Source organism: Microtus oregoni, unplaced genomic scaffold (genome assembly GCF_018167655.1).
Source record: "Microtus oregoni isolate MIOR12 unplaced genomic scaffold, Mior012 000007F_ref0000211, whole genome shotgun sequence".
Taxonomy (NCBI): Eukaryota; Metazoa; Chordata; class Mammalia; order Rodentia; family Cricetidae; genus Microtus; species Microtus oregoni.
The window spans coordinates 58,260,800-58,274,571 of record NW_024543066.1 but is presented as its reverse complement, the minus strand read 5'-3'; the positions used below and the strand labels follow the sequence as shown (position 1 = coordinate 58,274,571).

The window sequence follows — 13,772 nt, the reverse complement described above, 5'->3', positions numbered from 1 at the left end:
CTCCAATCAAATGGCCTGTGAGCAAGCCTGTAGGGTATTTTTCTTAGTAATTGATGAGGGCCCATCAATTGGCAGTTGGCAGTGCCTCCTCTGGGTAGGTAGTCCTGGGAGCATCTGATGGGGAGGCAAAGGGACGCTGGCACAAAGAGTTGAAATCTCACATCTTGTTCCACAAACAAGAGGCAAAGAGAGTACACTAGGGATGGTCTAGTCTTTCGAAACCTTAGAGAATGCCCCATTGACACACACCTCATCTAACAAGGCCACACCCAACACTTCCCAAACAGGTCCACCAATTGGGGACCCATGTATTCAAACATACAAGCCTATGGGGAACTTTCTGCATACACTCTTAGGCTCCAAATTTGAGGCTGGCCTGGATCCTGCCACCTGATCCCAACACACATACACACACTTAAATACACAAAATTTCCAATTCCTGTTACCTAAAAGAGGAGTCAACAGGTACTGGAGTGTGACAAAGTAGAACATTATCAAATTATACTTTCCAACATCCACATCCTTTTGTAGCCCTCTTCAACAGTGATGTAGGGCATGCATACACAAGCTGCTCTGGCCGGGCGGTGGTGGCGCACACCTTTAATCCCAGCACTTAGGGAGGCAAAGGCAGGCGGATCTCTGTGAGTTCAAGGCCAGCCTGGTCTACAAGAGCTAGCTCCAGGACAGGCTCCAAAGCTACAGAGAAACCCTGTCTTGAAAAAACAAAACAAGCTACTCTGGCCAACATTAGTACAAGTCACAGAAGCAGAGGTTTATTAAGCACACGAAGACTTGCCCTTTGTATTACAGTCATCACCACACACTGCCCTGTTTCAAGATGAGGAAATGGGGGTGGGAGGAGGTAGGAACAGGAAGTTGGGGGAAGAATGGAGAAAGAGAGAATGGAAAAGAGGTGCAACTATGCTGGTTGAGTATAACTTTCAACAGACCAGATGACTGAGCACAGTCTTACCATGAATCCAAGCAAGAGTCAATCAACCCACTGACTCTTTTCCAACATACAATTCTCCATTTGTGTGTATGTGCACATATGCATGTATATGGGCAAAGGTCTGGATGGGCGTACATGAAGAGGCCCAAAGTTGATGTGGGGAATGATCCTTCATCTCTCTTCTATCTTATGAGATGAGGGAGTATCATTTCCTCACAAGCAAGGCTCATGGAAGTGAAGGAAATAAAATAATAAATTCAGCACTCATATGTGTAGGTGCATATATGTATAGAGAAGCCCAAGGTCAATGTCAGGAATCCTTCTCTATCCCTCTCCCACCTTATTCAGTGAGACAGGATTTCTCAAATTCAGAGCATGCAGGTAACTACTCTCCATGCTAGCTTGCTCTAGGGGTCTCCTATCTCCACCTTCCAAGGCTAGAATTATAAGCATGGTACCATGCCCACCTGACATTTATGTGGGTTCTGGGGATCTGAACTATTATCCTTAGATTTGCAAAGTCAAACCCTTAACCACTGAGCTATCTTCCAAGCCTGCTATTCTTTTTAAGTCATGAATCAACACACGACTTGGTTTATAGATGGTCTTCTAAATTTTCTGTGCCCTCTTCTCTGATGTGCTATCTCAAAAAATAATAGAATCCCTAAAATTGTCCTATGATATAAGAAAATGTACAGTTTTAGGATAAAGCATATTCTCTTTTGTTTGTTTGTTTTTCAAGACAGGGTTTCTCTGTAGCTTTGGAGCCTGTCCTGGAACTAGCCCTTGTAGACCAGACTGGACTCAAACTCACAGAGATCCGCCTGCCTCTGCCTCCCGAGTGCTGGGATTAAAGGCGTGCGCCATCACCTCCCGGCTATAAAGAATATTCTCTAGGCCAGGCTATAAAGAATATTCTCTAGGCCAATAAACAAAAACATTATAAGTCAAAAGTATAAAGATACTTAAATAACATTTTTGGTACTAAGGACTGACCCAAAGCCTTGATGTGAGGCAAGCACTCTTGCGAGCTACATTCCCAGTCCACTGATTTTAAATAATTTTATGACCTTTACTTATTTATTGTCAGGGTGAAAGGTACTTGTCCCACACGCAGTATGTAGAGATCAGAGGACAATTTGCAACAGTCAGTTTTGCCCTTTGGTAATGTGAGTTCTGGGAAATCAAACTTAGACCATCAGGCTTGGTAGAAATACCATTACCCACTGATCCAGCCCTCCAGCCCTCCAGCCCATTCATCAGAGGGCACATTATCAGAAGCATTTAAAAAAAATCGAAACTCTTACCTCAAAAATTTACTGTTCCCTTCTCCGTCATCATCAAAATCCAACCTAGGGAAAGACAATGAAAAGTATTCTGAGTCTATTGATAATACAGAATCTTAAGAAAGTACAATATATTAATACAAGATGCCTATGTGCTCACCTAAATAGAAGGAAAAGAAGTGGGAAGAAGCAAAACAAATCTAAAATACATGTTTTTCATAGTGTCATAACAAAACAGCCATGGTGGCACATGCCTACAACCCATCAACCAGAACCAGAGAGAAGACTGAAAGGCCACCCTCGGATACATAGGGAGTTCTAGGCTAGCCCTGGCTACACAATTAGAAACTGTTTCAAAAAGCCAAAGGAAGGAAGAGGGGAAAAGCAGCAGCAGCACAACTGACACCTCCAGCAGGGTTTTGTATACACGAGGCAAGTACTGTAACCAGGAAGAGACCCAAGAGAAGTATAAATAGTTCCCATGATCTTAAGAACATGTATGAAGTTTCCTTTATAGCATAAAACTAGGCATGGTGGCACACACATGTAATCTTGTCACATGGGAGGTGGGAACAGGATGATTAGGAGCTCAAGCTCAACCCTGGTTATATTGTTGAGTTCAAGGTTAGCCTGGGCTGCATGAGACCCTGCCTGGGGGAAAAAAAAGTCCTAAAATCCTAAGATCTCATTTTTATGGTCTAATCTAAGCTCTGTCATCAGTTTTCTGAAACATCTTTCAAAGCAATGATATTACATAAAGGAAAGAAGACATAACATACTGTTAGTCTAAAAGTGAAATATACACTATATTCAAGGCACTATGCTAAGTGGCCAGCCTTGGTGGCACATACCTTTAACTCAAAGTACTTGGCAAGTAGAAGCAAAAGAATGGTAAGTTCAAGGCCACCTTAAGCTACATAGACAGACACTGTCAGAGAGAGAAGAAGCAAAACAAATCTAAATTACATGTTTTTCATAGTGTTACAACTGGGCAAGCAAGATCACATGCACACAAGATATTTGGGACATGCGACAAAGATAAACTAGCCTTGGAGGCCCTTTCAGCCCAGACAACTACTAATGTAAGAGGGGCTAGAGAGACAGCTCTGCAGGTTAAGGCACTTGTCACCAAGCCTGAACTGGACCTCTGAAGAAATAACAACCACAAGTTCTTTTCTGACCTAAACACATACTGAGTAAGTAAGTAAGTAAGTAAGTAAATAAATAAATAAATAAATGTTAATATAGTTTTGGTGCCTGTCCTGGAACTCACTCTGTACACCAGGCTGGCCTCAAATTCACAGAGATCCGCCTGCCTCTGCCTCCCAAGGGCTGGAATTAAAGGTGTGCTGAAATAGGATCTTTCTACATTGCTCTGGCTGACCTGGAAATCACTATGTATACCAGGCTGGCCTCTCTCAAGTGCTGGGATCAAAGACATGTAGTGGCAATTGGTCGTACCTTTGGATCATCTAGCAGAGGCAAGAGGAGTATGAGTGGGAGGTCAGCTTGGGCAACAAGGTGAACTCCAGGCCAACACAGCTACACAGCAGGATTGCCGCACACTAGGTGTGGTGGTCACAGGTTTTTGTTTTCAAGCACTTGGGAAGTAGAACCAAGAGGAACAGGAGCCCAACTGGCGCCACAAGAAAGCTGTATCAAATAACCAAAACAGACTGTGCTACAAAATAAAAAAAGTAAACACTTTTTTAAATGTGTGTCTGATATTGAAGAGACCATCTCTTATGATTTCTAAAAAGATTTTATTCTATTATGTCTTTCGGGGACATGTGCACATGTGAAGGCATCAGACCCCCTGGACCTGGAGTCATAGATGGTTGTGACCCATCAAAAGGAGGTACTAGCAACTGAATTCAGGTGTTCTGTAAGAGCACTACGTACTCTTAACCACTGAGACATCTCACTGAAACGAAATATTTCATGTATTTTTCTGTAAGGATTGGTGATACAAAACTGTGGTCTTAGCATTCAGGGGATGATCATGAGTTCTAGATCATGATCATGGGGTATATAAGATCTTATTTCAAAAACAAAAACAAAAGCAGGTAACGGCTGTGGAAACTACCTCGTTAGTAGAGTACTGGTCCAAGAATTCACAAGGCTTTGTGTCTGAGCCCCAACACCACTCCCCACCACACACACACAAAAATTTTGTAGTAAAAAGTGGGTAAAACAGTATTCACTGTCCCAGGTGCTTCTAAAAGAACTTTGTTTCATTTACTTATTTATACATTTAGTATTTTTTTGTGTTTGAGAGTATGATGTATAGATGAGCACCACACTCATGTAGAAGTCAAGGGACAACTTGGTGGAGGTGATTTTCTCTTTCTTCTACCTTTACATGGGTTCTGGGGACCAAGCAAAGGTAACTGGCCTCAAAGACAAGCATCTTCAACCACTGAGCGACCTCACTGGCCCTACAGCAGTAGGTCTGTCCTCACCATCATTTATGCCCGGGCAATGCCTAAGCAGGCATGGGCAGCCTGTGCATGGCAGTTCTCCAGCTGTTCCTATCCTGGCAGTCCTACATGCTTGTATTATTGTCACACCCAAGGTTCACTGTGGACCTTAGGTAGTTCTATCCTACATATCAGATATTCCCATTACAATTTAAAACAAGAGCAAAATTAGAATTATAAAGTAGCAACAAAATAATTTTATGGTTGGGAGTCACCACTATATGAGGAACTATATTAAAGGTCAAACATTAGGGAGGGTAAGAATCACTGCCCCAAAGCAACCTTCTTTCAAAACTGTTCTGAATCGTTTCCATCCAAAATTAGTTTTTATATGCTTTAAAAAAAAAGTAGCCGGGTAGTGGTAGCACATGCTTTAATCCCAGCGGGAGGCAGAGGCAGTGGGTCTCTGTGAGTTCAAGGCCAGCCTGGTTTACAAGACCTAGTTCTAGGAATAGGCTCCAAAGCTACAGAAAACCCTCTCTCGAAGAAACCAAAACAAACTTTTTCCTGTTGTGTATTTTTAGTTAATTTTCTTTGTCTTCAGTTTTGTTTTGAGACAGAGTATCACTATGTAATTCAGGATGGTCTCATATTCTCCATCCTCCTGAGTAGAGTACTAGGATTTCAGGTATGAGATACCACACCTCACTTATTTTTGCCAAATTCTATCTTGCATTCTATCTATCTATCTATCTATCTATCTATCTATCTATCTATCTGCGATTCAGAGTTGCAATGAAGGCAGCTCAAGACAAGTATCTTGTAAATTTTTCCTCCTTAGAACAGTGGCTGAGTATGTTCGAGATGGCTTGTCTCGGGAAGATTCTAGTTGTCACACAAAGAGATAGGCTGCATATCGATGACATTAAGAAACATCTCCGGGGCTGGAGAGATGGCTCAGTGGTTAAGAGCATTGCCTGCTCTTCCAAAGGTCATGAGTTCAATTCCCAGCAACCACATGGTGGCTCACAACCATCTGTAATGAGATTTAGTGCCCTCTTCTGGCCTGTGGACACACACAGACAGAATATTGTATACATAATAAATAAATAAATAAATTTAAAAAAAAGAACATTTAAAAAAAAAAAAAAGAAACATCTCCATCTACAGAAGAAAGTAAACTACAGGATACAGCAACAGCGCTCGAAATACCTTAACTATGTTATGAGAATGAATGATGGCAGATATCCAAAGATAGTCCTTCTTAGAGAGTGCACGGGATAAGGCGAAGAGGAAGCCCCCAAAATGCTGGATAGACAGCATAAAGGAAGACTGTGGAAGCTTGGATATGACAAGAACACACACATCTAGGACTGCCCGGGATAGGAACAACTGGAGAACCACCATAAACAGGTTGCCCATGCACACTTAAACATTTGAATTTAGTACTTAATAAATACTTTGCGAGCCGGGCGGTGGTGGCGCACGCCTTTAATCCCAGCACTCAGGAGGCAGAGGCAGGTGGATCTCTGTGAGTTCGAGACCAGCCTGGTCTACAAGAGCTAGTTCCAGGACAGGTTCCAAAACCACAGAGAAACCCTGTCTCGAAAAACCAAAATAAATAAATAAATAAATAAATAAATAAATAAATACTTTGCGGGGCTGGAGAGATGGCTCAGAGGTTAAGAGCACTGGCTGCTCTTCCAGAGGTTCTGAGTTCAATTCCCAGCAATCACTTGGTGGCTCACAACCATCTGTAATGAGATCTGGTGCCCTTTTCTGGCCTGCAGGTGTACATGCAGACAGAACACTGTACACATGGTTGGTAGGTAGGTAGGTAGGTAGGTAGGAAGGAAGGAAGGTAGGTAGTCTTTAAAATAAACAGATAAATAAATAAATACTTTGGGACCTTAAATGGACTGTGCTTTTCAAGCCAATAACTTAGAAAATGATTTAAGAATGCAAACACAAGAACTTAAAGAAAGTCAACAGTTTTCTTTTTTGGAGGGGTGTGGGACTGTTTAAGACAAGGTTTCTTTGTGTAACCTTAGCTGTTCTGGAACTCACAAAGATCCACCTGCCTCTGCCTCCCAAGTGCGGGGAGTAAAGGCACTACCGCCTAGCCTTCAGAGGGTTTTTTGTTTGTTTGGCTTGGAGTTTTGTTTTTGGTGTATGTGCGGGATTTTTTTTTTTTTGATATTTTGTTTGCTTGTTTCTTGCTTTTTTGTTTTAGCCTGCTTATCAATAAAGATACATTGAAAGAGAAGCTTTTAAAGTTCAGAAACCATAGGGCAGTGGTGGTATACATCTTTGATCTCAGTATTCTGGATGCAGAAGCAGGTGGATCTCTGAGTTCAAGGCCAGCCTGGTCTACAGAGTGAGTTCCAGGACAGCCAGGGCTACACAGAGAAACCTTGTCTAGAAAGACAAAACAAAACAAAAAGATACATCAACAGAAAAAATTTTTTAACCTGCTTAGAAATTTTCATGTGGGCCAGGTGGTGGTGGCATATGCTTTAAGCCCAGCATTTGGGAGGCAGAGTCAGGTGGATCTTCATGAGTTTGAGTCCAGCCTGGTCTACAAAGCAAGTTCCAAGACAGTTAGGACTATTACAAAGAGAAACCCTGTCTTGAAAAATAAAAATAAAAAATAAAAAGGAAAAAAGAAAGAAATTTTCTTGTGAGATATAGGAAAGTAGTGTAATAATTGGAGTCAATACTACATGTGAAACACTTGGTTCTCTGAATGAGGTAAGATGAGAGCAGCTATGCTATATTTCAACTCAAATTATATAGATTTTTTAAAAAGAAATTTACATAGGATAGCAAGCCTATATAAGGAAAAATCCGGGACTAAGACTTAGTTATGTGACAGCAGTGTAGTGAGGAACCAGTTAAAGTAAGCTCAGGAACAGACAAGTAGAAGCAGAGACTAAGTCAATCAAATTGATTTTCCAAGAGAGACACTGAGGACATACATTCAAACTTACCCTGATCGTCGCTTAATAGCCCTCTGTACAACAGCTCCTCCACCCTGAATCCCAGGTCCAGGGTTTCCAGAAGCAATGGTGGGACCCAGAGATGGTACATCTGATGTCATTTCTGTTAGGAAAGAAAATCATCATCAGTATCCTCAACAATCAATGTCATGACGCCGGCTAAAGACAGTACTCTCACCAGGGGTCAATACACAGTTCAACAGGTAAAGGTACTTGCTGCTAACTCCGATGACTTTAGTTCAATACTTAGCACCCACACAGTGGTGCAAAGAGAAAACTGACTCATAAAGTGGCCTCTGACCTCAACACATGCACTGTGATATCCCACAGTCATACACACAAATAAATATAACTTAAAAGTTTAAAAAAAAAAAAAGAAAGAAAGAAATGCTCAGGCCAGGCCTGGTGGGAAACATCTGTGATCCCAGTACTTGGAAGGCTAGAGAGAGGAAAATCAAGAATTCAAAGTCAGCCGGACAGTGGTAGCTCACGTCTTTTATCCCAGCACTGAAAAGACAGGCAGATCTCTGAGTTCGAGGCCAGCCTGGTCTACAGAGTGAGCTCCAGAACAGCCAGATCTGTTACACAGAGAACCAACCCTTGTCTCGAAAAACCAAAAAGAGTTCAAAGTCATCTTCCCATACAAAGCAAATTTGGGCCTAAGTTTTGCAAGCAAAAATAATAAAATTCTTTGATAAGTAACTAAAAAAACATTTGAAACAAACATTTAACAAAGACAGCCATTAGCAAATAAAGCCACAGGATATGAATAAACAAAAACTGGAAACTTTGGAATAAAAACTCTAAGTGGTCTAGGTATGGTGGTTCATCCCTATAATGCTTGCACTTGAAAGGAAGAGGCAAAGGACTGAATGCTGGAGGTCAACCTGTGCTATATATAGTTTGAGGCAGCATGGACTAACTTCACAGTAAGACAGTCACAACTGTGGACAAGAGGGGAGGAAGTAGGAAATGTATTATGTGTATAGATATATGCACAATTCAAATAAAAATGTCCTATGGTCTTAGCAATAGATAGTGGACATCAATGAAAATGAGTCAGAGCTATAGAAAACAAAACAAAACTATCTGAACTGAGAGAAAACAGGTTGAGGGCAAAAACAAACAGAAGAAAAACTTCCAGAACTTCAGATATCATAGGGCTATAGCAGAAAGAGCTAACATTTTATCATAGGAGTCATGAAAAGAGATGAAAAAGAAAACAAGGGTAAAAAAATTGTGGAAAATTCTTAATTTTGACAAGTGTAAACCTTCATAATAAAGAAGTTGCAAAAAGTCCAAAAAAAAAAAGATTCAAAGAAACCCATTCTATCACACATCATAATTAAACTTGTGAAAAGTCAGAACAGGTTTGAGTCTAGAAAGATGGCTCGATGGGCAAGGCAGCAGCCTGCAAAGAGCCTGACCAGGAGGAACCTGATCACCTGAGCTGGATACACAGTGGAAGGACAACACCGACTCAGGCAAGCTGTCCTCTGTCTCTATGTACTTGCCAGCGTGCACATACGCATGCTCTGTGAAAAACAAACATAAAGAAATTTTTTAAATGAGCCAATGGTAGAAGCTTCAAATTAGTCCAAAACTAGCCTTGGGATTTAGAGAGAAAGATGACTCAGGAAAGTATTTATCACTGTGGTAATTTGAATGTACTGGCCCCCATAAACCCATAGGGAGTGGCATATTTGGAAGTGTGGCTTTGTTGGAGTGGGTATGGACTTGTTGGAGAAAGCATATGACTGTGGGGGCGGGTTTTGAGGTTTCATATGCTCAGGCTACTGCCCAGTGTCTCAATCAACTTCCTGTTGCCTGCAAGATGTAGGACTCTCAGCTACCTCTCCAGTACCACGTCTGCCTACATGTTGCCATGCCCCCACCATGATGATAATGGACTTAACCTCTGAAACTGTACGCAAGCCACACAAATAAAATGTTTTCCTTATAAGGGTTGCAATGGTCATGGTGTCTCTTCACATCAATAAAAATCCTAATACGACCACACAAGCATACGGACCTGAGTTCAGATACCCAACACTGATGTAAAAGCTAAGAGGTAAAGACACGTAGACAAGCTAGTCACCCAGTGCAGTTTACTTAGTAAGCTCCAGGCCAATGAGAGCTTGTCTATATAACAAAGTGGGCTCCTAAGGAATAACACTTGAGGTTGCCCACCGATTTATGTGTACACAAACACGTAAGAACTCAAACAAATTTTAAAATTATTTTTAAAGGTAAACTGACATTATTCAAAGTTGTTATTTATTCCTTCCTGGTCCAAAGCTAACAACACTAGATAGCAAACTAACAACACTAAATGCAGTTAGTTATTATTCTTTCTAGTCTAAGACAAATTCTGAGTCCTAGGCCACCTAGAGCAACTCTTGACTGAGCAAAAAACTAACCCAAATAATACTAATATTTCCATCCAAATGCAGAGCTTCTTGTCTGTAACTGCAGTACTCAGGATGATCACAAATACCAGGCTACCTTGGACTACATAGTGAGTTCTAGGCCAGTTTGAGCTACAGTGTGAGACTGTGTCATAAATATATAAATAAATAAATTTGTACCCAAAGCCCTCCTGGCCCAGAGAGAAGGACAGTTTGGTGCCAGGCTCTGAATGTCCCAGTTCTCTGGTGTGTCCCCCTGTCCCCCAAGGTGTCCTTTTTCCTCTTGCTCTACGTCTTCCTCTGTCTTCATGTCCCCTTCCTCCTGACAGTGCTAAGATCTCCAGCTTGCCTCCCTCCTCTTCCCGTTTGACTCTAATAAACTATCCCTCTAAATGCATGTTTTCTAAAGATTTACTTTAAATTGGAGGGGAATATGTGCACATGTGAGTGCAGTTGCCTGCTGATGCCAAAAGAGGGTGCTGGATGCCCTGCAGTTGAAGACTCACAGTTGTGAGTCACCTGATATGGGCAACCTGAATCCAAGCTCAGTTCCTATGCAAGAGCAATACATGCTCTTAACCACTGAGACATCTCTAGCCTCTTGAGTCTTTTAGGCAGGAGTCCTCGCAAAAGGGATCCACACTTTGTCACATGGGGCTGGGTGTGTGGCTCAGCCAGCAGAGTGCTAGTCTAGAGTACTGGTGGCCTTGATGCATTCCTATAATTCCAGCACTCAAGAGGCTGGAAGGTCAAAGTCATCCTAGTTACACGAGTCCCTGCTCAAAAAGAAAGAAACATCATGCACACATTAATTAAAGGAAAGTAAGACTGCAATAGACTCAGAGGCTATGCCTGATGACTTCATGTCAAATTGACACAAACCAGAGTCCTGGGAAGAGGGAACCTCAACTGAAAAAAAAATGCATCCACTAGGTGGGCATGTGGGCAAGCCTACAGAACATTTCCTTAATTAGTGATTGATATGGGAGGGTCCAGCCTACTGCAGGCAATGATGGGCAGGTGGCCCTGGATGCTATAAGAAAGCAGGCTGAGCAAGCCAGTAAGTAGAACTTACTGGCTTATGCCTGAGTTCCTGACTCGACTTCTAGCAGTAATGGACTGTGATGTGGACGTAGAAGTCTAAGTTGAAATACTTTTCTCCCCAAGTCATTCTGGTCACAGATGGTGTTTTTATCAAAGCACCAGAAACCCTAATCAAGACTGAGTTATTATTACAATGGCTGATGATGGGCTCTTGCTTTAACTAAAAGTAGAAAATGTCCAGCTAGAAACTCCACCTCAGCCTCACTCCTCCCCATTCCAAATCCTGCCCCTCTCAGGGAGAAAGAACACCAAAAGTCCAGGCTCTTCCCTCAAAGCTCAAGACCACATGTACAGGGTCTTTAATCACCCAAGAGCACTTGGCCCAATAAACCTGTTTTTGTTTTTGTTTTTTTTTTGTTTAAATTCGGATTTACTGTATTGGCAGAGAAACCTACTTTCTGCATACCCCCCCCCCAAAAAAAAAACCAAAAACCTATCAGTTAGAAAGTCTGGCATCTCTGCTTTCATTTGTCCCTGTCTCCTTCACTTTTGCCATGGACACAGAGCTAGGTCACAGTCTTTAATCTGTCCTCTTGAGTCATCTTGGATTCCAGCAAAAACGAGATAAATTTCTTCATGATAAAGAACTGGAACTATCTACAGAGGGTAGACTACCCATAAATGAGAACAATTACCTGTGATGAAGAGGCTACAGCCAGAATAAACTATCTTGTAGGAGCCACACTGATTCTGCCCAGAAAATTTTTTTTTTGTTTTTTTTTTGGCTGTTCTCCAACTTTATTTGAGATTCAGTAGGTTAGTTCTCATCCACATTGACTGTCTGTAGATTTTTGAATGTGGTAACAGGCACGTAAGTTACCAATGTGTAGAGTTTGTTTGGTGAGTCCTCATCCTCATTACGTTTTCTGGACAAACGTACCCGGATACGATAAGGAACAGAAAAATTTAATTTGACCACCTGGCAGGACCTGAGACAATGTGACTAGAACTGCTTAACCTCGTGCTTACTGTTCTAACTTTTCTATTTGAACCTAAAGCTCTTATCAGTGTAGTGAAAAATACTTAGGGGGTCAGTGGACCCTTGTATCTGTTCTCTCTCCCAAAGTGGCCACATAAGTATATCTGCTTCTTCATCATTATTTGTCAACTGATTGGTGTATTGTAAAAGGTGATTGCGCCTAGCCAGCTAACACTAAGAGAGCCCAAGCTTTTCTCCTAAAAGTTTTGGTTACAGAAAAGGCTATATTACAAATAAATCTGATAAAACAGCAAATAAAAATTTATATACATCTACACCTCAGGATATTGCACAGTGAAAATCCACCAAAAATAACACAGAAATGCACATAAACTAAACAACACTGGGCAAAATGTGTTGTAAAATCTGACACAGCTAAAAGGGGAAAAAAAACCACATCTTATCTGGAGCTCTGTACATTCCTCTCTTAACAACTGAAAGAGTAACTGGAAAATCCGCAAAAAAATGGAAGGCAACATCACTAACTAGAAGCTTAACCAAACGCAAGTAAAGCAAGCACTGCTCTTTTTTATAAATTTTTATTGCTTTATAAATAATACCATTCAAAATTTCCACTTCCTCCCCTCCTCCCATTTCTCTCCGCTCCCCTACTCACCCTCCATCCTCCCCCTCCAGCCCTAAGAGAGGGCAGGGTACCCTGCCCTGTGGGAAGTCCAACACCCTCCCCACTCCATCCAGGCTTAGGAAGGTGTGCATCCAAACAGACTAGGATCCCAAAAAGCCAGTCCATGCAGTAGAGACAAATCCCAGTGCCATTATCATTGGCTGCTCAGAGAAGCACTGCTCTCATAGCCATTCTCCTCTGCTGGCTCACAACCATTACTAACTCAAGCTCCAGAGGACCCCACATCCTTGTCTGGTCTCTAAGGGCACTGCACTCAAAAGCTCATACACAGATATGCACAAATACACAAACAAAAATATATTATGGAGCTGACAAGGTGGCTCGGAGAGTAAAAGTACCAGTCATGCAAATGTGACAGAAGTTCCACCTCTAGAGCCCACAATAAGATAGAAATGACTCCCCAAAGCCGTACTCTGTACATGCCAATACAGAGAGAGAGTGAGAGAGAGAGAGAGAGAGAAGAATCATAGTAAATAATTAAAGTTGGGTTGGGCCCTGGTGACAAATGCCTTTAATCCCAACACTCAGGAAGCAGAGGCAGGTGGATCTCTGTGAGTTCAAGGCCAACCTGGTCTTCAGAGCGAGTTCCAGAACAGGCTCCAAAGCTACAGAGAAACAGTCTCAGAAAAAGAAAGAAAGGAAGGGAGGGGGGAGGAAGGGAGGGGGAGGAAGGGAGGGAGGGAGATATAAATTAAAAACTCGATAATTAAGCTTTTACTGCAAAATCTAGAGGGGGGAAAACAGGCCCAAAGTAAACAAACAAACAAAAAGACAGAAGTCGATGAATTTCTAAGTGGAAAACAGTAAAAACTAGTGAAACAAAAGCTGGTTCTTTGAACAGATCAACAAAACTGACCCAACCTCCAATAAGAGGGGGAAAACTCATATAATTATAACGGACTCAAAATGAAAATAGATATAACATTCCATGACTAAGGAAACTCAATTCCTAATTTCACAATCCTCCAAAAAGAAATG

General features: G+C 41.7%; 1 protein-coding gene across 4 annotated transcripts in view; it reads right to left on the bottom strand.

Moving 5' to 3' along the window:
• Window positions 1-13,772, bottom strand: part of LOC121450566 (aryl hydrocarbon receptor nuclear translocator) — a 69,556-nt gene that overhangs the window by 43,064 nt on the left and 12,720 nt on the right. For 3 of the 4 annotated variants that reach the window (XM_041655665.1, XM_041655663.1, XM_041655664.1), the window contains exons 2-3: window positions 7,649-7,760; window positions 2,260-2,304 (exon numbers count right to left, since the gene is read on the bottom strand). In XM_041655665.1, the coding sequence (XP_041511599.1) occupies window positions 2,260-2,304; window positions 7,649-7,760 (157 nt within the window). The remainder of the gene's footprint in view (window positions 1-2,259; window positions 2,305-7,648; window positions 7,761-13,772) is intronic. The other variant, XM_041655668.1, reaches the window with a different exon arrangement.